The sequence below is a fragment of the Panulirus ornatus genome, chromosome 5 (assembly GCF_036320965.1).
Source record: "Panulirus ornatus isolate Po-2019 chromosome 5, ASM3632096v1, whole genome shotgun sequence".
NCBI lineage: Eukaryota > Metazoa > Arthropoda > Malacostraca > Decapoda > Palinuridae > Panulirus > Panulirus ornatus.
The window spans coordinates 20,740,848-20,765,135 of record NC_092228.1 but is presented as its reverse complement, the minus strand read 5'-3'; the positions used below and the strand labels follow the sequence as shown (position 1 = coordinate 20,765,135).

Here is a 24,288-nt window from a genome sequence, read left to right as displayed (position 1 = left end):
GTGTAATAATCACATCATCAGGGGAAATACAAGAAATTTAAGTCAGTTGATATACAACGAAGAGACGTAGTAGAACGCCATTTGGTAAGCAAGTGTCACTTGTTTACCAAATGGAGTCCTAGCTACGTCTCTTCGTTGCATATCAACTGACTTAAAATTTCTTTCTTGTATCTACCCTGATGATGCGAGTATGACACAAAAGTGCACTTGGTAACTTATCGCGTTTCATTTTCCCGTGGACTCATAGGAATATATATATATATATATATATATATATATATATATATATATATATATATATATATATATATATATATATATATATTTATGTAGGTTCTTCACCTTTACAGTTTGAGTAAGAATTAATTCAACAACAGTTTGGCCATTTTATTACGTACAAGTCATATATTGGCTTACAAGTCTGTCCTTATCTGAAATTAGCTTATGCTACTACAAATAACGTCTGGTCCTTCTCTTTAAATGTGCCAAAAATCCTCTGGCACAATTCTTCTTTAAAATTCATAACATGTAAAATATCAACAGCGTAATAGTATAACAGGAAAAAATACAATAACAGCTTGTTTTCAAGCATTTTAGTTATATGCAACTTTACATTTATATATGTAACCAAAGCTACATGCTCTTCACTAACCGCAAAAAAGGCACATTTCATCTGACATACATAGCTGTAATGTAGAAAATGCTCTCTCCAGTTAAACAGTCAAATGTTTATCACCTTAAACTTTATTTATCTGCAGCAAAATCGTATGTTTCCCACCATCAACTCCCACGCTCGCGTTACAAATCACGTTGCGTTTTCGAATGCTCCCCTCTCTCTCGTCACTACAAACTGATCCATGAAACAGCCATGAATACCCGACTGTAAACGCAGCAGGCTATTAAGACGAGGCTGAATGTCTGCTGACATGCAGTCCACTTCCTACAACCGTTGCGAACAAACACGTACGGCACACCACGACCATCTTTCACAAGTCGACATGGCGGATTCTACCAAACGCTAGTCTTTTGTTTCTATTCGTAAAAACCAGAACATTATTTTATAAGGAAGTTATGGAAAAGTTTGCTGATTGGATGAAAAGGTATGGGCTCTTTTTTTTATGTTATGTACATGATTAAAATTCAGTTTTTTACAACTTTCCGTATTTCATTTACAATTCTTCCCTTCCTGCAAATTGTAACAATATATTCGCAACTTATTACTATAACGGTGTGTGTGTGTGTGTGTGTGTGTGTATATATATATATATATATATATATATATATATATATATATATATATATATATATATATATATATATATATATACTCCCATGAGTCCACGGGGAAAATTAAACACAATAAGTTCCCAAGTGTACTTTCGTGTAATAATCACATCATCAGGGGAGATACAAGAAATATGAGTCAGAGTCAGTTGATATACAACGAAGAGACGAAGCTAGGTGTCTCCCCTGATGATGTGATTATTACACGAAAGTGCACTTGGGAACTTATTGTTTCATTTTCCCCGTGGCTCATTGTAATATACTTGATCACGCGCAAATTTGTGATCCTTTCCTATATATATATATATATATATATATATATATATATATATATATATATATCATGAAGCACTGCTGACAAATTTTACTCCACCGAAAACGACTTAAAAATCAATACTTACAAAATTACCATTGCCTGAATTCTAATTACGAGGCCCCAAGCGATGAAAAATCACTTGGCCACCCAAAATATCTACCACACGGTACTTTCCTATATACAACCGTGGATAAGCTACCAACAATTTAGATATTCCTCCAATAAACCCTGGCAACAACGAACCGAACCTCCAACAGCCCACTATAATCCATGAGAGTTGTATAGTTAAAAATCTTAGCCCAGTACTGATGCCTTGTGTAAGCAGAACTTTTAGCAGTGTCGAGCGTTTAGATTACAGGAACCAGCCACATCATGGCGGGCTGGGTTCCACGCGAAGCTGGATCACATTTTTTTTTCACATGTAGGACATGCAATTATCATAGTTTTGCATCAGCAAATACTATCACTCGTTTAATATGTACAGTATTATCAATAATGCCCCCATTTTACCAATGAGGTATTGTGCTGCTCCCGCAGCATCTATCACATACCAACCCACTCTCTGGCGATGTCAAAACCACAATCCTAGGCTGTACCCGTACGCAACGTGCTAAACCAACTCGTTCATTTACGGCTAAAAATGATCATATAATTCAAGTTTAAGCATTGGTTTTACGCTAATCCTATTAATATATATATTTGATGTTCACAAACAAAGGCAATTTTCTAATAGGCGGAGACCTGTGTACTTCCCCTCGACACTACTGAAGGATCAGCTTCTACATTCGACCCTGTATTAGTCTACGCTACTCAGCAACTGACCACTACGTCCTCAGGGTAGCTCGTCTATGACGGCCTCCTGAATGTCCTTCCTGCGGTGAGTACCGTCGCAGTAAGGGGGCTTGTTGGTCTGCTTGCACAAGCAGAGGGAGGCTTGCATGTCCTTCGGGGCCTTGAACAGCACGGGGTGCTGCTTGATCTTGAGACGGAACCTACTCCACAAATGCGTCCCGTCACAGAACGGCTGAAACATACATACAGGTTGGTATATAAGCATCCAAAGAACACATTATCATCTTATCAATTGACAGGTAGAGTAGTAATTAATATAAAAATAGGCAAACACATAAACAAGTCGAGAATCGTCAAATGTTTTATAATTATTTTTGATCAGGAATCTTTAACGGATGAGTATCGAGTTATAAAAATAAAAACTATATCCAGGATCTTATATAAGCATATAAACATCATTTACTAAACGATGTTTTTAAAGACCGATGTAGTTAATAATGTACGGAAAAAAATCTACTTGGATATCACCAGAGTAGGACAGCAACTTTAATTCAAAGTCGTGTATATCTGGATTTTTTTCCCCAGAAATACGAGTCTTTAACGAGTTGAGCACGAGTTGAAATCAAAATAATATCACCCACACAGACTGCACGAGGTGGCTCACCTGGTTCTTACTGTAGCCACAGGCACACCAGAGGTACCGCTTGCCTCCGACTAAGTTCACTTTGATTGACTTCTTAGAGTGGATCCTCCCCTTTTTCTTCCCTCCCAGCGCTGCCTCCTGCTGCTGCTCCTGCTGCTGCTGGCCTGCTGAGTCTGACGAGGTAGACGTGGCGAACGAGGCCGCAGTCTGTATGGGTTCAGAGGTTTGCAGAGGTAAAGCACATTAATGACACGTTTGGATACACGTGATGGAGCAGCCAATCTCACCCTTACATTCTTGCCTCGTTTTCATGGGCAAGCAAATGCTATGTCTACAAACTATGTTAGACAAAGGTCTTCCAAATAAGGTTACAGGGATATTACGATTATAAAGAGTTGGCTAAATCAATATTCGTATCCGGAATGACGCGGCAAGGGGCAAACACGGCAGACTTGCTATGTTGTAGTGCATTTGCTGGGTTACGGAGGGAAAAAAAAATCGTAGTCAAAATAAATCTACTTGAGAAATTTATGTTAGCTGTATGAAGTAAAAGGATAATCATCCATACAAAAGAATCAATAATGGAAACATTATTCAACGAACGATACAGCAAGAAATCAAAACTGTATTACCTATTTCTCTCTAGCTATCTATACTGTATATTTCCATCCCTGGCTTCAACTAGGAATTTTATCATAACTATCAAGCGCACAGGTAAATTAATTAGGCAATATTAAAAAGGCCAAGTGCTGAATTATAAATTATTGGAATACCTTGACAAGATGGCAATGTAATGGGTTCAGTCAATTACTCCTGAGTGGGGGCTGGTGGAGAGGTGCAAGAGGCCATAGTTAAGGGGGGCCCGAACTACGAAATAACAACACGGGGGCCCCGAGATCTCTCCCGGGTCCTAACACTAACCCCACCATCTATACACATCAAACCAATACACATCTTTACATTCATACACACTATCACGTCCATATAAACTAAAACTTTTCTACACATCAAAATACCGATACTCATCAATACAGTCATAAACATCAGTACTCACATACACGAGAAGAATCAAACACCACTTCATTCATATACATTCATACACATCGTCGACGACATTCACGTAAACCAGAATATCAATGAAACTCAGTAACGTCACACACACACACAAGTACATTCACATACAACAGCAAATTCACTTTTACCAGTACATCCTCGGACACCAGTTCATTCATTCACACCATTAGATTTAAACACACAACTACATTCACACAAACTAGTACATTCACATAAACTAGTACATTCACAAACAAAAGATATCAACATACACCAGTTAAATCACACACCAGTACATCCGCACACCAACACATCCACATACACCAGTACACCCCACACACCAGTACATTCATATATATATATATATATATATATATATATATATATATATATATATATATATATATATATATATATACCAGTACATTCATATACAACAGTAAAGCCACACACATCATTACGTCCACAAAACATTTGTACATTAATGTACATCAGGACACAACTAGTCCTTATAATCGTTAAAATTAACTTTTCCCGTAATAATTATAATGGTCGAAACAGCTATGGAAATAATCCCATTAAACGTCAGTGTAGTCTAAGATGCCCGAGCATACTGCTGTGTAACCATGACTTTCAATCATGATAACATTGAAATGAAAAAAATATAATCAGATTATCACCCAAATTGAAGCACTTTAGCAAAGTCATGCGAAATCTCTTGTGTATTTATGGCTACCACAGTATCATCTGTGGTTATTTCGGGAAATGTCGTATATATCAAGGGAAATACTACAAAGGAAAAAACAAGAAAGGTCTCCCACCACATTCCCCATAATGACTAGTAATATTTCATACCAAGGTTGTGGGGACCCCGGCCATGACGCTGACAACCAGGGATGACTTTCATTACGTGCTAATGTAATTCCTGTTTTTCCAATTACGTTACCATCCAGGACTAAGATATTCGAATCATTTTGCTACTGACAGTCTACTACATGCAAAGCAGTATGAAGCAATTTGAGATGTTTGGCAGTATTCATATATACCTATTTTGTCTTAAAAACGAATACAGTTCTCACAGACGAATCTTACCGAGGAGAAATACCTCGCAGAGGTGAGGGCTGGCAATCTCAAAAGACGCGTCAAGGTAGCCATCCTTCTTACGAGAACCGTTTACAAACCATACCCAGGTGAGACTAACCGTCACCGAAAACCAGCTCTACACGGCTCGTGCTTCTTGGGATCAAATATTATTTAAGGAAGTCAACACAGCCGTATTGATTCTCATGACGGTAGACTTGGTCACGTTTTCAGCTAGTCTATTTTCATTCAGATTTGTTTCCCGTATCAAAGAAAACGGAAATGAACCTATAGCTAACTGTAGCAATTTTGATGAATTATTATTCTATAATAATACTGAAAGCAACTTTTTTTTTATTTCTTTGCTTTGGCGGATTTATTCAAGTCACATATATGGTTACTTATTTCTATGAATGAGATGGGGGCTTTATTCTTTTTTCTGCCGTACGTTATCTTAGACTTTCCTTATCACTTACACTTTTTCTTCAAATAACTTTTCCAAATCATCCGCCCATCTAATATCGTAGAAATTCCTCTTCACATATTTCTAAAGTTGCTTATCACTTGCTTCCTTATTAAAAACAAAGTCCACTATAGACTTTCTCAATGTGACTCAGAAAATTCACATTATATGTCCGACGTTTCATGCTGTACAAGCCCTTCCTAAAGGCTGTAATTAAATTTGTTAATAAGCAGCACTTCCTAACTGATGTCCTCACAAAGATATTTTGGTAATTTGTCTTTGCATCGTGAGAATCATAGCTATTGTTTCAGTGTTTTCCATTTTCAGAACCCGGTATTTTGTTCGGCTTGAAATTCATCGGTCATAGGCCTGACCAACGCTGGAGACTGTGCAAGTTTCTATAGAATTTACTTGTACAAATTTTCTGACGCCAGCCTCCTACATGGAAAGCGTCGTTGCAAAGGGAGGCTCAGGACCTACGACCTAGTAGTTTGAGGGCCTGAAAATGCCACCTTTTCCAAGATGGGGCAGGTAAGAAACTCTTTGGTCCCAGGGTTTCATAATTATAAATACCCATAGGTAATGGAATCTTCTTTTGGAGTTTTCCCCCATCAGTAAATATTTTATCAACCAATTCCGCGGAACATCCTAAATATGTTGTTCGTCTCAGCTTAACTAACGCCATCTATGGAGGAGCCTTCAAATTTTTTGCAATAGCCGAGCAACGTCTCGTTCCCCAACCATCATGATTACCTTCTATATCGTCATCCCCGTTCATGACGTCATATTTCATAGCATGCCTGGTGACGAAGTTATCCGTTTTCCTACATCATATTTGCCATCAACTACATGTAATTAACATTTTAATCATTATTGGTACATAACAGCCCAAAATTTTTCAAGATATCATCATACGGAGGATTCAATGTTTACATTACGTCATAAAGTGGGCGGGGCTATGTCTATTTGCAGGGGAGGGGAAAGTATTGCCAAGTTGTCTATTTTCAAATTGGCTAAGAAGAGCAATCATCAGTGGTATCAATTATTTTTATATTCTCAGAGAGCACAAACTTACTTTTGCAGCCTCTATAGCAAAAACGAAATTTAGTGTCATTCGTCTAAGACGGAATTAATTCAAAGGGAAACATGGCATAATATAGGAATACGATAACGTTCAGACCAAGTCGATAGTCAAGCGAGAAACATAACTGACATCGAAACCTTTTCAGATTATTTCCATTATAGAATAACTTTCGGATGTTTCAAGACAGAAAACAAAATCCTCGGCAAATATCTAAGAATCAAGCAGCATTTCAATATTTGGGAACAAAATGCTCGAAAACAAAGCTTATATTTGTATTAGAAAAAAAAAATCGTACTATATACGCATAAATTATATGCATTTCACCATATCTCCTTTGAAAGGATGACAACATATATATATTGGGAAAACTATATAATATTCATATATCGCCATGTGACAGTTCTAAGATTATTTCCAGAGCTTCCGCATTCTGAATGCACTATATGGTGTTTTCAAACAGCCTACGCAAGGCAACCTAATGACATATGTGTGTCGTGTTGAATTTAGATTAGCTATTAAGATATACATTTTGCCATGAAATTAATACTGATATATATAGAATTGGATAGAGGTCTTTTTAACAACATAGAGTGGTATATGAGACACACTGCTACGTCTAAATAAGTAATGTCCTTGAAAAGTAAAGGTGAAAGTTTTAATATTCGTGCAGACAGAAAAAGTTTTATAATCGGAATATTCAGAACTTACACACTGACCTTCTTGAGGGATTTTCCCCTGAAAACTGGCAGAATTTGACTCCACAGATCTCCCCCTCTCGCATTGCCTTCAGCACTTGAAGACCTGCTTTGAACAGAATAAATATAAAGGTATCATATTAATTCCTTTAAAAAGAACGTCTGTTACACAAGGGTAAAAAGTATTTTGCCCTCCAACGCCACCAGGTCAAATGATATTAATCCTTTAAGCCTGACACTGGCTCTGGTGGGTCAAGTAGGGACGGCACCGGTAGGTCAAACGATATTAAGCCGGTAAAATGCTTTGTTTCATCGATAAAAGACGTCAACTCAACGTCAATGAGCAGCCGTAATATGCAGACATTCTCTTGGTTTTATGGCAGAAACGAGAAATGTGAGACGGGAGGCTAAAGTTGCCTTAGAAGATGGGGAGGGCCTTGAAGAATACGGAAAATGTAAATATGTAATGTACGTTCCACAGACCATCCCCTAACCTACTAGTAACATGGCGAAAATGTACAGACTGACGGGAAATATTGACAACATACGAACGCCATCTTGTCATCCAGAAACGAATGACGTTATGGGATAGCCAAAAGCCGTAAACCGCATTGGTTGAGTGTAAGAAAATTTGGATTTTGTGATAAAATGACGTCAACGAGCGTCTCGTACTGCTCACTCAGAGGGTTTGATGTTCTCTGATATGTTGGTGTCATTCACCGACAATACTGAAGTATGATATGCGCAAACCACGTTGGGAGGAAACAAATTTGCACAGTGACTGCGTCAGCCGCTGTTTGTAGTGTATGACAGCGTGAGGGTATAACGAACACCTGGGCTGTGGTATTTCTTACCTTTTATCTCGCTCTATATTTACGTTACTTCTTGTCCTTCATGGATGAGTTTTTCTTACTTTTTTTGAGCTGCCATCTAGGGCCACACTGACGTGAACTGTGGCGTCTAGCTTAATCATGTATCTATATTTACTGTATAATTCCATTCCCAAGGGTTAATCTCTGTCAAAGAGTCCTGCGGGACCATGGCTGCGCTATTTCCAGCAGCAGGAAAATGTAGACTCCTTTGGAATGAGAAGTTCCATGACGAGACTGTACACCTAATGTTATAGCCTCGCCGAAGTGACCTTTCATTCGCGGTGCAACCACAACTAGGAGGATTTCGATAACACCTGTGTGTACTTACTTCGTGCCCTAGGAGACTCTTCTACCTTTAAGAGGCTTCTGCAGCACCCAGGAAGCTGGCCACGTCTAGCGTTCGAGACCCGAGGCCATGAAGTGTTGTCAAGTGAGTGAGTCTATGTGCAAAGTGCAGGGCAACTGAATAGTAAGTGTTGGGTGTACTAGTTTCTGCTATTCCTCTGACTCCATCAAGCACGTTTCTCTCAATACCTCACTAATTCCTCGCTTCATGTTCTGATGTGGTCATTCCTGGCCAGCTTGTATGCGTCAAAAACAAAATTGGGCACCTACGTTTTATGTCTTTTCCACAGTGCCTCTATGTTGCCTCGTCTTGCTACGTATCTCCTTACATATTGTCCTCTAATTTTCTCAAGTATTATTCTACCATTAGGTGGCTGCTTTAACACCAGTTGTCTGTAGTCCATCATTTAATACATTCAAGCTTTCGCCTTCAAAAAGGCATCATCAGGAATAGTCCAGGAAAATCACAGAACAATATTACTCAAGAGAGTCCATCAGTAAGTATACTGAGGACCAAGCGAGACCGTTATGGTCTGGATGTGGAGCTGAGGTCAGGTTGGGCTCGTTCGATTCTCCCAGACCTTTGTAACGTACTGGTGGTGAGCCTGATGAGGTTTGACTGGTCTAGACCCCAGTTGCTCATGAGAGACGAAGGCTATTCGATTAATAGTAATCGAATAGTCATTTATTGACAGGGGTGATCATAGCCGAGCGGTTAGCATTTTCAAGTACCACTCAAAGGTCCCAGGTTCGAGTCCTTGCTGTAGAAGGGCATTATGTGTTCTATGAAAGTCCGAGTTCATTTGCCCTATATTCGTGTATCTATTTATCTATCTATCTATCTATCTATCTATATATATATATATATATTTTTTTTTATACTTTGTCGCTGTCTCCCGCGTTTGCGAGGTAGCGCAAGGAAACAGACGAAAGAAATGGCCCAACCCCCCCCCCCCTCCATACACATGTATATACATACGTCCACACACGCAAATATACATAACTACACAACTTTCCAAGGTTTACCCCAGACGCTTCACATGCCTTGATTCAATCCACTGACAGCACGTCAACCCCGGTATACCACATCGCTCCAATTCACTCTATTCCTTGCCCTCCTTTCACCCTCCTGCATGTTCAGGCCCCGATCACACAAAATCTTTTCACTCCATCTTTCCACCTCCAATTTGGTCTCCCTCTTCTCCTCGTTCCCTCCACCTCCGACACATATATCCTCTTGGTCAATCTTTCCTCACTCATTCTCTCCATGTGCCCAAACCACTTCAAAACACCCTCTTCTGCTCTCTCAACCACGCTCTTTTTATTTCCACACATCTCTCTTACCCTTACGTTACTCACTCGATCAAACCACCTCACACCACACATTGTCCTCAAACATCTCATTTCCAGCACATCCATCCTCCTGCGCACAACTCTATCCATAGCCCACGCCTCGCAACCATACAACATTGCTGGAACTACTATTCCTTCAAACATACCCATTTTTGCTTTCCGAGATAATGTTCTCGACTTCCACACATTTTTCAAGGCTCCCAAAATTTTCGCCCCCTCCCCCACCCTATGATCCACTTCCGCTTCCATGGTTCCATCCTCTGACAGATCCACTCCCAGATATCTAAAACACTTCACTTCCTCCAGCCTCTCTCCATTCAAACTCACCTCCCAATTGACTTGACCCTCAACCCTACTGTACCTAATAACCTTGCTCTTATTGACATTTACTCTTAACTTTCTTCTTCCACACACTTTACCAAACTCCGTCACCAGCTTCTGCAGTTTCTCACATGAATCCGCCACCAGCGCTGTATCATCAGCGAACAACAACTGACTCACTTCCCAAGCTCTCTCATCCCCAACAGACTTCATACTTGCCCCTCTTTCCAAAACTCTTGCATTTACCTCCCTAACAACCCCATCCATAAACAAATTAAACAACCATGGAGACATCACACACCCCTGCCGCAAACCTACATTCACTGAGAACCAATCACTTTCCTCTCTTCCTACACGTACACATGCCTTACATCCTCGATAAAAACTTTTCACTGCTTCTAACAACTTGCCTCCCACACCATATATTCTTAATACCTTCCACAGAGCATCTCTATCAACTCTATCATATGCCTTCTCCAGATCCATAAATGCTACATACAAATCCATTTGCTTTTCTAAGTATTTCTCACATACATTCTTCAAAGCAAACACCTGATCCACACATCCTCTACCACTTCTGAAACCACACTGCTCTTCCCAATCTGATGCTCTGTACATGCCTTCACCCTCTCAATCAATACCCTCCCATATAATTTACCAGGAATACTCAACAAACTTATACCTCTGTAATTTGAGCACTCACTCTTATCCCCTTTGCCTTTGTACAACGGCACTATGCAAGCATTCCGCCAATCCTCAGGCACCTCACCATGAGTCATACATACATTAAATAACCTTACCAACCAGTCAACAATACAGTCACCCCCTTTTTTAACAAATTCCACTGCAATACCATCCAAACCTGCTGCCTTGCCGGCTTTCATCTTCCGCAAAGCTTTTACTATATATATATATATATATATATATATATATATATATATATTCCAAATATAATGTCCCTTGGTAAACAATGAGCCCTCTCCCCTAAGTAACTTAATTGTAACACTGCATTGTGCTCTGGTCTGTGTTATTAACTTACAATTTAATGGTTGTTGTATTCAACCAACACCCAGAGATTGGCTGTATAAGAAAAACGTGAATCTATCCTACAAACATCACAAGTTATGAGCGTAAATGATTATAAACACATTCATTGAGCAGCAGACGCCCCCCCCCCCCCCCCCGTGCGTTCAAGGTTATATGTGACGATGGATATCAGGAATTCATAGACGAGTGTGGTAAGAAAGTATACAGATGATTTAGATATGAATACCTGTAAACCTTTCACGTAACTAAGGAGGCGGTAATAACGTCAGCCGTGAACATGACGCAACGTATTTATCAATTCTACTTTCAAACGTACCTATGGTGTTGCTTTCAACTACTGGGATTCGTAAGTCATTCATTATGTTAACAAACCTGGTGAAGAAACAGTCCCTCGCCTCACTGGAAGTAGACGTTTGCCCAAGAATTTGTATCCAATACTATCGATGAATTCCTATCAATATATGTATTTCTAAAAGTTGTATAAACTAATTATCGGCGTATGAGCTGACATGCGCCTGTGACTGACCCCTTTAAGTTACTAAGTTAAAATTTTCCTAGCATAAGTAAGTTAAAATTTTCCTAGCATACGTTAAAATTTTCCTAGCATAAGTTAAAATTTTCCTAGCATAAGTTAAAATTTTCCTAGCAATAACATACCAAACAGGACACAATTGGATTATGATGACTGACCTGTCAATCTTGTCAGCTGTACACATGAACTTTAATAGCTTAACTTGTAATCATTCGTTCGCTGCTGGAGAAAAAGTTCCAATAAAAAAAAAAAAATAAATCTAAATGTCTAACGAATTATCTTAATTCACTGTTCCTTCTCAAAATACTTTTCATGCATTATTTTCTACAGTGTCACATGATGCCTTTGGTTTCTTCTACCGTTATGTGAGAAGATAAATTCAAAAACAAAATTCGAACGAGCCAGCGGCATCAGGAGCCAACAGTGGCACGAGCTCACGTTTAGTTCTATTTTGGCCCTGGTCGGGTGGGCCAGCGTCCGGGCCATCTTGTACACTACCCTGCCACCCGTGGGACTTCTCTTGATTAAAAAAAAAGACAAGGTTAGTTGTGAACCTGATATTTTACCAGTTTTTCTTATCAATTAAGGTCATCTTCAGCAGAAGCCTAGGCGCGATAAGGTCTGCGTCAGGTGAAACTCAGTTGGATATGTCGACGTATAAATGACACATCGGGAATATGATTATTGTAAAATGCATGGTAAAGAGATATAAATATCCGGGTAAGGTCATGAATCAGGAATGAATGGACATCTCTTTCATTTTGTGGAACAAATTCCAAGTGAAATACATTATGCAAGCGACTATGTTAACGTTGTATGTATATACCAAAGCAAGGCCACACGATTTGTCTTAAATCTAGAGCTTCAAAGTTTTCAGTGCTTGAAAGTAAATACTAAATTATCGACTTAAGAACATATTACGTGGTAATAATGCGTATAATTTTATTCAACTGACCACGGAAGTATTAGTAAAAAAAAAAAAAATATCGGTACAGCAACACCTTAGCCGACACTGTTCAGCCTAGATTCATGTTTACATTACATAATGTATGGGAATGGCGGGAGACAGCTCTTGGCATTCATGACAATTTCCAGTTATCCTTATAAGATCTAGACGAAACATTTTATACCAAGACAATGATCTTACAGACCAGTTTCTCTACAGGAAAGTCCTTAAAAGCCAAGTTACTTAATTTTTCTTTTTTTTACACTGTTGGCTCCAGTCATGAACAAATGTCCACATCTAAGGCCAGCCTAAATTGAAATATACAAAGGATTATTAAAGGAAAAAATAAAAAACAAGGGAAAGTACTTAAAATTTTGGAGGAAGTGGAAAAACCTGGCTTGAAATGTGCCAGGTCATAGTTACTGGGAAAGACATAAGATATTTTGGAACGGTTTTTGTCGTGTTTATATGAATGAGTGATACCTACAGCCTAGATGGGCCAATGAGACTCGTGTTTGTCTGGAAAGTGTTGCTTTTGGTGAGTGTATGTCCAATGGAATGGAGTTCAGAACCGAGTTAAGAGGGCGGTTGTTTAGCGTTTGACCGGGTAATTTCAGTGTGTGTGCGTGTGTGTGTGTGTGTGTGTTTTGACTGCTAGGTTGAGGAGGTGGGGTGGGATCTGTTTGTAGAGATTGCTGATACGCGAGGCAGGGGAAAGCTTTTAATCTCGACTCCGGAGTTGGTGGTTACTTATGAAGTGGTTTGGAAGGGAGGAGCTTAGTTCTCTCTCTCTCTCTCTCTCTCTCTCTCTCTCTCTCTCTCTCTCTCTCTCTCTCTCTCTCTCTCTCTCTCTCTCTCTCTCTCTCTCTCTCCATACGTTGAAACCATTTCAGCACACCCTGGCCAGCTCTCTCAATCACACTAAGCTCACTACGACACTTGGCTGTTTTACTATGGTTGCCTTACACAACCAGTCCTCCTCACACTAAATTCTGTCCGCTGTTTAAACGAAGGCTAGGTTATCCTTCCACACATTTCTCAGTGCATCCAGGACCACCGGAGCCTCCTTCTCCCAACCTTTCACTCACTTCAGCTCCCGCGTTTCAGTCCACTGCCACGTTGCACCCCCAGGTACTCAAAGCATTCCATTTCTTCCAGGTTTGCCCCTAGTTAAACTCACATTCAACCCATCTCGTCTCGTCCCCTCTGCTACGTCTCATTACTGTACGTTCGCAATAACTTTCAACTTTCTCCTTTCAAACACACTCTTCCACACTCAGGCACCAGCTTCAAAGGTCTTTCCCGAGTTTGCCACCAGAGCCGCGTTATCTGCAGACAGCAACTGGACTCACCTCCCGGGATCCCCCGCCTCCAACTTACTGCACATCCGCCCCTCACCTCCCTCACCGTCCCACGTCAGCGAATAGTTTAATCAGCCAGGGTGACATCTTACATCGTTGACACACACACACCTTACTTCTCGTGGAACCACTTACCCTCATGATAGCAAACACGTTTTGATTTCCCAATAAAAATCTCACACTGCATTTAGTAGCTTTCCTCCTACACCATACATTCGTATCACCTTTGACAAGGCAGGGCTGTCAATCCCTTCATAATCTTTTTCCAGGCCCTTGATAAATGCTACGTATATAGCTATCTTTCTCCAAGTACTTATACAGATTTCTCCAAGTACTTATACAGATTTTTCAAAGTAAGACCCTGATCCACTCCTCCTGTACCACTCCTAGATCCTTTTTATTCTCCCCAGCCTGATGTTCTGTGCATGCCACTACCCTCTTAATCACTACCCTCCCACACAACTTACCAGCTACCCTCAGCAGACTTATGTCTCAGTAATTTGAGCATTCATCTTTGTCCCCCTTTCCCATTTCTTAAGCGCCTCATCTTGGACCATATACTAATAATCCTAATTAACCAAACACTGACATTGTCATCCATGTTTTTTGAGATATTCAACTGCAATCCCATCCACTCCTTCTACCCTTCCACGCTTTGCCTTATGCAAGGCTTTCACAACCTCCTCCCTTTTCACCAGACGGTTTGAATTCTCTCGCTGCGCATATCACCTCGTCTAAAACTCAAAAGGACGCGCACTTTTATAGAAAACATCATGCTCTCCAATCAGCAAGGATTCGAACCCTGTAACAGGCCAATTGAGAAGTAAATGCTCGGTGTTTTCGTTTTGGTAGTTGCACCATGAGTCTTGCGATATGCTGAAATGGTGTTTGTTATCTTGTGGAATGGTTGATGTCCAAAGTATAGACGGGAAAGTGTGACTCGTGTTTGTCTGGGGAGTGTGCATGCCGAGGGGTTTGTCTGGTGGAATGGAGTTTAAGACGCAGCTGGGAGGGCGGTCACTCAGTGCTTCTCGGATTATTTCAGTGGGGTTGAGTTGCATTAGCTGTGGGTAGAGGGATCTGTGTGTAGAGGTTACTAGTAAGGTGTGAGACACGGGTAAGCTTTTTATTTCTATTTGGGGTTTGGTGGTTAATTACGAGGTGGTTTGGGTAGGAGGGGGTCCAGTGCTGGAGTGCCGATCATGTTACGGTGGAGGTGTATTGGGAGGATCTTTTATATCACTGTTGAGGGTGTGTGATTGTTAGGCAGGCCAGTGATTGCTCAGGAGTGCACTCTTTCGTGCAGTTAGCAGCTATATTATATTTGAGAGGGTGGAAGACTTGGACAGGATATCGCAGTAGGGTACACAAAATTTTGTTAAGTTTAATGCCTCCAAGACTCAGTTTTTACCCATCTCTCTAACGACAACTCCTCTCCTCTCTCCTTTGATGGTTCTGTAATTCCACCTCTTGACTCAATGTAATATACAAGGTATTACTGTAACATCCACTCTTTCTTGGAAACCCCTCATTACAGGAATAGCTCAGTCTGTCTCTATGAAACTGGGTGTCCTGTTTAAATGTCGAAACCTTGTCTTCTGAACAGCCGCTCCGTTTATACATGGGACTGATTTGTTCTTGTATGGAGTACTGCTCTGTATCCTTACTTGACAGAGTTGAGGTAACAGCGGTCCGCCTTATAAACTATCCTAGGCTACCTTTCAAACGTGACCCCCTTGCCCTACGCCGCAATGTTGGTTCACTTTCCCTCTTCTATAGGTATTACTTTTGTTTTTGCTCCCGGAAGCTGGCTGCTTGTGTGCCCACATCACTAACTAGACCACGGTAAGCTGCTGCGTCACATGATTATTGTGTGGCCATCAGCAACTCATGGGTGGGCCGTGCTGATACCTGCTTCTTTCCTTACACTTCGAAGCTTTGGAACTCTCTGCCCTCTCATGTCTTTCCCAGTAACTGCGACCTGGCACATTTCAAAAGAAAGGTTTTTTCACCCCCTCCAAAATTCGTAAATACTTTCCCCTTGTCTTTCTTATTTCCGTTTCATAATTCTCTACATGTCAATTAAGGCTCGGCCTTGATGTGGACTTTCGTCCGTGAGTGCAGCTTTCTACATGAAAAAGATATCTATACAGAGATGTTCCCGGACTCCTTCTGCCTGAGGTTACAGCACGAGTGAAAAGTCACCAAATCGGCGATAAATTTGAGAAAGTTGAGGGCTTTAAATACCTGGGAGTGGATGTGGCGGCGTATGGAACCATAGGAGATGACGTGAGCCATAAGGTAGGTGAGGGGACAAAGCTCCCGGGTGCAGTGTGGAACGTCACCTCAGTTTCCATCATTACGTTCTGGTAGTGGAGCAAAATCTTTTATTCTTTTATTTCTGAAAATACAGAGGAAGGAATATAAGTATGTTGGATTCAGTTTAGGGAAAATGCCATAACCTAATAGCAAGAAAAGACATCTGATATTAAGTTGTGATCGACAGAATGGGGTGATAATGCAGAAAATCAAATTATAAGAAAAAGACAATGTGAAATGTGTAGGAGCCATTCACCTGGCTCATGAGGTCCTATTTTTGTTAGCGATGGAAATTTCGGGAATATATATATATATGTCCACTTTCATGCTCTGTCGATGCGTCAATCTAAAAATTGTTTATCTGCAGCAGCATGAGAGATAGCGCATGCGCAGTGTGCGGATGCCCGGCCAGCCAGCGCTGTGGCAAATGTCATCTCACCTTCTACTGCAGTAAGGAACACCAGAAGCAACACTGGAAGACACACCGCACTGAGTGCAGCCCTTATAGGTAAACACACAAGATGTTATTGAGATAAAACAAAAAAAAATGTGTTATTTTGATAAAGCTTATGAACAAAGATGTGTTGTTACATAGCCTAGTCACAAATGTATCCGTGTTCAATGGCTACAAAGATATCTGTGTTCCTTAGCCTAGCACTTTCACACATTACAGTGTCCATGACTGTCTTGTGGCTGATTGGATGAGGAAGTTGGTGTGTGTGTGTGTGTGTGTGTGTGTGTGTGTGTGTGTGTGTGTGTGTGTAGTCCTGTCGCCGTCCTACATATGTCTTTGACCACGACGGTATATGACACGCGGGTTCAAGGTAGCCCGTCGCCTCTGTTTTGACCCTTACTACCCTGCCCCTCCTCCTCGTCTCTTCCCCAAGGGTATGCCAGTCAAAGGAGCTGGGGCGGTACCTGGAGGCGTCACGCGACATCCTCCCCGGCGAAGTTATCCTGAAGGACTCGCCCCTCGTGCTGGGTCCACGACAGGTCTGTTGTCACCTCAGTCCCACATTGTGGTTGACCACAAAAACTCATGTGGTATTATCTGGGTCTAATATTACAATGGCTGTAACTAGAGCTCTAAGATACTACTAACCCTAATTCTAGAGATGAAAATTGACCTTAATTACCCATTCAAATAGCCCTTAACATCGTTAACTTGAATTCATAGTTCATAAATTCGACAGCACTCCACGGAAATAATTCATTTTCTTTATGACATGTAATCTATCACTAAGTCTAGAGGGTAAATCAGGAGCGTTGCACCTGGAGTAATATGTCCGGCAGCCGAGGGCATTACACTTGACTAACTAACACCCTTGTGTTCCCCTGTGGTGCAGGTGACGGAGCCGGTATGTCTGGGCTGCTTCGCCCCCGTCAACGGCTCCTACTCTTGCACCCTCTGTGGATGGCCTCTGTGTGGCCCCGAGTGCCAGACGGTCGTCCTCCACAACCCAGAGTGCCAACTCTCCAGGAACAGGTCTGTCTCCTTTTTTTTCCCCCCCCCATAAAATATGACTGCTTGCGCCAGACTTTCTAAAGTGGCTTTTATGTAAATATGTATTTTACATATAGAACCTGTCATTCCTTTTTACGCTTCGTGTCAACATCTATTCCCATTTCTCACTTTTCTGCAGCCTAATAGTATATTCTAGAAAAGTTCCTGTGATTTATCACTCGTTTTTCTCATCATGTTTGATTAGATACAGTTACTCTTTAAGTTGCATACTGTCACAAACTTAGCTTAATGCTTTACATGGGTTCGTCATTACCTGGCTTATTCAACCAATTACACCATTATAAGTTGCCTGTAAACAAATGTTTTATTCTTTTAATCAATTCACAAGTATAGGTCTGTTATGTGACAAAAAGAGAGCAATGAAATATCACCATTAGTGAAGTCTATATTTATCACTTAATAATGGTACAGTGATGGATATCTTAATCTACTGGAAGCACTCGAACTTAGCATCGAAAATAACAAATGAAAGCGTTATCGCCTATCCAAACCGCGCACATGCATCGTTTCTAATGACTTAAACATAACAAGTAATAGGTGCATCGTTTCTAATCAAACATAACAAACAGTAGGTCTAACGATTTATTTTGATCCTGCCTGTCTTCCAGACCGGTCAAAGTTCAGGTGAACAAGTTCATGGAAGTGAACCAGATGTATGAGTGTATCATGCCGCTGCGCTGCCTGTGGCTCAAGGAAAAGGAGCCCGCAAAGTGGACGGCACTCTCCAGCATGGAGGCCCACCTGGAGCAGCGACGCACCACAGACGTACACGAGGTCAACCAGGCCAACGTGGTGGACTTCATGAACCACTACCTGAAGGTCGTGACCTTCACGGGTGAAGAGATACACAGAATATGTGGCATAATCGACGTCAATGGTTTCGAGATCCCTGGACCGAATGCCATCGGTCTCTACGGAAAGGCCTGCCTGCTCGAGCACCACTGCATCCCCAACACAACCAGGACCTACGACTCGCACTTCAACATCATCGTCAGAGCGGCGGTGAAGATCCCGAAGGGGAGCCACATCTCCACGTCTTACACGGATCCCATGTGGGGCACGGCCAACCGACAGTTACACCTGAGGACGAGTAAGTACTTCTCGTGTGTGTGCGAGCGATGCCAAGATCCCACGGAGATGGGACCCACCTGAGCAGCCTGCGGTGCTGCCACTGTCCCTCGGGGCTGGTGCTGCCCTCGCCCCTCGCCACTCAGCCCTCAGGCCTGGGTCTGCAACTCTTGCTCACTCTCTCTCAACCTCAGCCAAGTGGAACAGTTCCTGCAGCAGACGGGAGAGAAACTAGTCAGCCTCAAAGGTTCTCTGCCGGCATCGGAGGCCTTCCTGAAGGCGACGACGCAAAAACTTGCGGAGAATCATTACTATAGGAGCGACGTGAAGCTGGCGTTGGCACAGATGTACGGCCGCACCGGTATCGAGCAGCAGGCGGAGCTGCAGCACCTCACCAAAGACCTGCTCCTCAGGAAGGAATCTCTCTGCCGTGAAGTTCTAGCACTTGCTGATATATTTTGTCCAGGTAAGTTCTCTAACTATACCACGTACAGGCATAAAGCATTTCTTTTCACTAGTTTCTTTCATCTCTTGGTTTAATAGTATCTCATTATTAGGAAGACTGAGTAAAACCTCACATTTCTAATTTTAGGATCGTCATAAATACATACTGTAACACGGACTTATGTTAAGGTAATTTTTTATCCAAATTTACAGGAAACCGGGTTCAATCAAAATCAACTTATAAATTCCTCTACAATTATCCATAATGAAATTATGTTCACTCGGTTATCATAACCCTTCAATATCAACAATCAAATCACGCACGCTTAGGCTGCAGTGAGCAGTAATTTTCCAATCGTACCTTTGCTGTATCAAAATGATGCAATAGTTTCCGCCGATATCATTTTCTTTCGTATTAGCGGTGACTGACGAACCACTCACTAATATCCAGATATTTGGGTAGGACGTGTTCTGGCTCGCATGCTTGAATAACTCCGGGAAAAGTTGGAATGCTGCAAGATCACATGATAATCTTGATTGCCTTTTTAAAGTACATCACGTGGATAAGAAGTATTTCCTGTCTAGACCTAGAACATCGACAATCTGATAGAGAATTTTACATTCAGTATAATTCTACTTGTAATAATTAACACACCACCTTTGTCCTGCATGAAAACCATTGTCATTTAACTTTTCAAAAGTCCATCTTTGGGTTTTGGCTTCACCGTAAAAATTCAGATCACTGGTGGACCAAATTTATGACTCCATAACGCCTCAAATTTATCTCGCGTGGTAACATTAAATGCCAACCAGTGCGTGAAAGAGTAAACACAAAAATTCGTCACTATTCTTATTTCTTTCCAACAACTGGGATGGTCTTAACTTGGTCCTAAAACGAAGCAGGAAATGGGCTACTAATATTGCGGTTACTGGATTTGCATACAGAGGCAGTGTAGAAAGAAAATCAGTTTAAGCTGTGGTATGTCTAAAACTACTCAAAGTTGTAATTTCAGAATATTATCCTTCGACAACTAGTTATATATATATATATATATATATATATATATATATATATATATATATATATATATATATATATATATATATATATATATAATTATTAATACTATTATCATTATTATTTTTATACTTTGCCGCTGTCTCCCGCGTTAGCGAGGTAGCGCAAGGAAAACAGACGAAAGAATGGCCTAACCCACCCACATACACATGTATATACATAAACGCCCACACACGCACATATACATACCTAAACATTTCAACGTATACAAACATATACATACACAGACATATACATATATACACATGCACATATTCATACATGCTGCCTTCATCCATTCTCGCCGCCACCCCTCCACACATGAAAATGGCACCCCCTCTACCCCCGCGTGCGCGCAAGGAAGCGCTCAGAAAAGACAACAAAGGCCACATGCGTTCACACTCAGTCTCTAGCAATCATGTGTAATGCACCGAAACCACAGCTCCCTTTCCACATCCAGGCCCCACAAAACTTTCCATGGTTTACCCCAGACGCTTCATATGCCCTGGTTCAATCCATTGACCACGTCGACCCCGGTATACCACATCGTTCCAATTCACTCTATTAGTTGCGCGCCTTTCACCCTCCTGTATGTTCAGGCCCCGATCGCTCAAAATCTTTTTCACTCCATCCCTTCACCTCCAATTTGGTCTCCCACTTCTCCTTATATATATATATATATATATATATATATATATATATATATATATATATATATATATATATATATACCTCGTTAAGCGAGAGACCTATTAAGTATAATAGATATAAATGAATGAATGATATATATATTATATATATATATATATATATATATATATATATATATATATATATATATATATATATATATATATCATTCATTCATTTATATCTATTATACTTAATAGGTCTCTCGCTTAACGAGGTAGCGCCCACACACTCACATATACATACCTATACATTTCATTGTATAGATGCACAGACATATACATATATACACATGTACATATTCATAGTTGCTGCCTTCAGCCATCCCGTCGCTACCCCGCCACACGTGAAATTGTACCCCCCCCCCCCCCCCCCCCCCGCGAGCGCGCGAGGTAGCGCTATTAAAAGACAAAAAAGGCCACATTCGTTCACACAGTCTCTAGATGTCATGTGTAGTGCACCAAAACCACAGCTCCCTTTCCACATCCAAGCCCCACAAAACTTTCCATGGTCTCTCTCTCTCTCTCTCTCTCTCTCTCTCTCTCTCTCTCTATATATATATATATATATATATTGTAAACAAATTACTTGAAATTTTGCGGGATCCATCCAAGATGTAAAGTTTCATTGAGAGGTCAAGCTTTGAAATATATGTAGAAACAAAAACAATCTGAGAGGTGATCCATTACATTTTTTTCTGAATGTTCTGCATTTTGGGGAAATAAGTAAAACGTTAAGGCCTACAGCTACGTTGTAGGAAAATTTGTGGATACTAACAGAAATTAAGTGCTACTACACCTATACCAAGTGTCTTTTAGAATATTATTAAGAGCATACACTCATAGGATATGGAAGGAGGCGATCACCATCAAACTTTGAAGTTATAGTTACAATGTACGGTCCAGCTTTTAATAATGACTTACCTTGTTATCTGGGCACCACTTTACAGCCTTGACACGTTAAATGCAGCAGGCTACACACATTCAATGTCTTGATTTACGCTGCAATTCTTTTCTACAGGTGGAACTTGTAAACAGGAAAAACCACTTCCTGCACGTATTCAAGAGGGATACTTATTATGTCAAACTTCAATTTGACATTTCACGTCAAATGTCCCCTGGTCTTCGAAAATCTTTTCCACTTATGATGCCTTCAACTACAGTTACACACAGGTTATGCATGGACACTGTAACGTCACAAAGTGTATGCTTGATCACTCCTCAGAACATTTCCACACTGACAGTGTTCACTTGACACATATTTTAGATATTATTACGGTGTTATGCCCTACAGGCAATCGATAAACCTTTATCTGTAGAAGCATTATGATATACACATCACACAGCGCGCAAATGAATATAAAGGGAGATATTTGCAGAAGTGATAGAAGCGATTAAATCACTTGGGGGTAAACATTCCCAACGGACACACTGGATTTATGGCGTTTATTCCCCACTGCGCACGCGCGGGGGACCAATGTCACGTGACCACGGATTGTCACGTGACTTCGGTGTTTGTCACCTGCCTTTGCGGTAATTCGTTACCCAGTCAAACAACGAGACCTTTTAGGCTTAGCCATTAATCGCACGAAATGCCGTTCGACTAGTTGGGAGCTCGAAAACTGAAGTTAGGTTTAGCCATTACTCGCACGGAACGCCGTTCGACTAGCTGGAGCTCGAAAACTGAAGCAGTTTGAGAATGGAGTTGTCTTGTGGTGAATAATAACCCATTGACTGAAGAAAACTGTAAAATTCCTACACCCCCGTCCCCCCCCCCCCCCAACCTGCTCGGACATGGGAAGAACCCTGTGATCTCCACAACCTGTAGCCTGGTCCCTCTGGTGCCTGCGTTTCTAGCTCTCATTTGACGTAACGCGCGTTAAAATTCAGGTACCTGAATTTCAGGTAAGCTTCCCGGTTACCGACAGTCCAGGGAGCCGAACTCACGGCTAGGCAAAGTAAAGCCACGGGGGGAGTCCACGGCTATGGACCCCCCCCCCTCCTCCTCCTCTTAGGATAGATCTGCTTAGAACGTACAAGACTTTTCGATGTTACTCTTGTAAATCGGATGATATTTTTTTTTTCTTTGCCTCGTTTTCATTTTGAATCACTCGTTTCTGCCTCTTACCCCCACCCAAACCCCCTAGATTCCCACAATTTCCCTTAATTCTTATAAGATGGGAGGGAATATATCAAATACGAATGATGTGTGAGAGAAATGAGTCACAATCATTCGAATATCAGATACCATCCGAAAAACATATCGCTCACGAAACAATCTCTATAGGGCAAAAATTGTAATTACCTTAGATTTTCTTGATAGGACAGAGCCACAGATGGACCATATTGCTATTGCGGTGTACACTGAGGAGTGGAACGGTGGGGTAGGAGTAAATGTTGATGGATTATACAGCTCGTGCGGAATTATCATATCGTCATGCGCAATGATCATTTCTTGGACGAAGAGTATTGCTTAATGATATAATCATCCTGCAACTTCATTGTGGAAGCGAATTTGTATCATAGGCACCCAGCATTCCTTCTGTTTACTGAGCCACCCGTGTTCTGACAATACTAAAAGTTTATCATAAAAGTTCAAACCCATATGAAAGGTTAAATATCGTACATTTCTCCCTGCCACGTTATAGGACAGTTTTGTGCAACGCTTTTCATTCTTCTGGTCAATTAGATATTACGAATTCACAATATTCACAGATGCTGTTGTCATACGCAAATTACTGTTTTACTGTACAAAGGCTTTCATTTTACTATACGCTTGCTAAAATGTTATTCTGGTTACTGATCTGTATATACCCGTTGCTATGTCAGTGCTACATCCCGGATGCTGTCTGTATTAACCTTGTCCTCGTTTATCTTATTTCATTCATCCAGGACTCGTAAACTATAAAGATATTTCTCTATGTATTCATTGACACTTTTCTTGCTGCATCTCATGTCGTTAGGCTGTTCTACCCCATATTTCAAACTACCATGAACTG

General features: G+C 41.0%; 1 protein-coding gene and 1 pseudogene across 4 annotated transcripts; one reads left to right on the top strand and one right to left on the bottom strand.

Moving 5' to 3' along the window:
- Positions 1–372: 372 nt before the first annotated feature.
- LOC139748631 (uncharacterized) lies at positions 373–22,732 on the bottom strand. 4 transcript variants are annotated; one of them, XM_071661826.1, is made up of 5 exons: positions 22,214–22,732; positions 16,435–16,588; positions 7,432–7,519; positions 3,057–3,242; positions 373–2,624 (listed from the first exon to the last, which is right to left on the bottom strand). In XM_071661826.1, the coding sequence occupies exons 2-5, from the start codon at positions 16,545–16,547 to the stop codon at positions 2,433–2,435; spliced, it is 579 nt and encodes a 192-aa protein (XP_071517927.1). In that variant the 5' UTR covers positions 16,548–16,588; positions 22,214–22,732; the 3' UTR covers positions 373–2,432. The 4 variants fall into 4 exon arrangements, with proteins under 4 accessions (XP_071517927.1, XP_071517928.1, XP_071517930.1 ...); XM_071661827.1 differs by having other exon boundaries at positions 7,432–7,516; positions 22,214–22,731; XM_071661829.1 differs by lacking the exon at positions 7,432–7,519 and having other exon boundaries at positions 22,214–22,728.
- The window catches only part of LOC139748630 (SET domain-containing protein SmydA-8-like), a 28,212-nt pseudogene continuing 16,190 nt past the window's right edge, over positions 12,267–24,288 (top strand).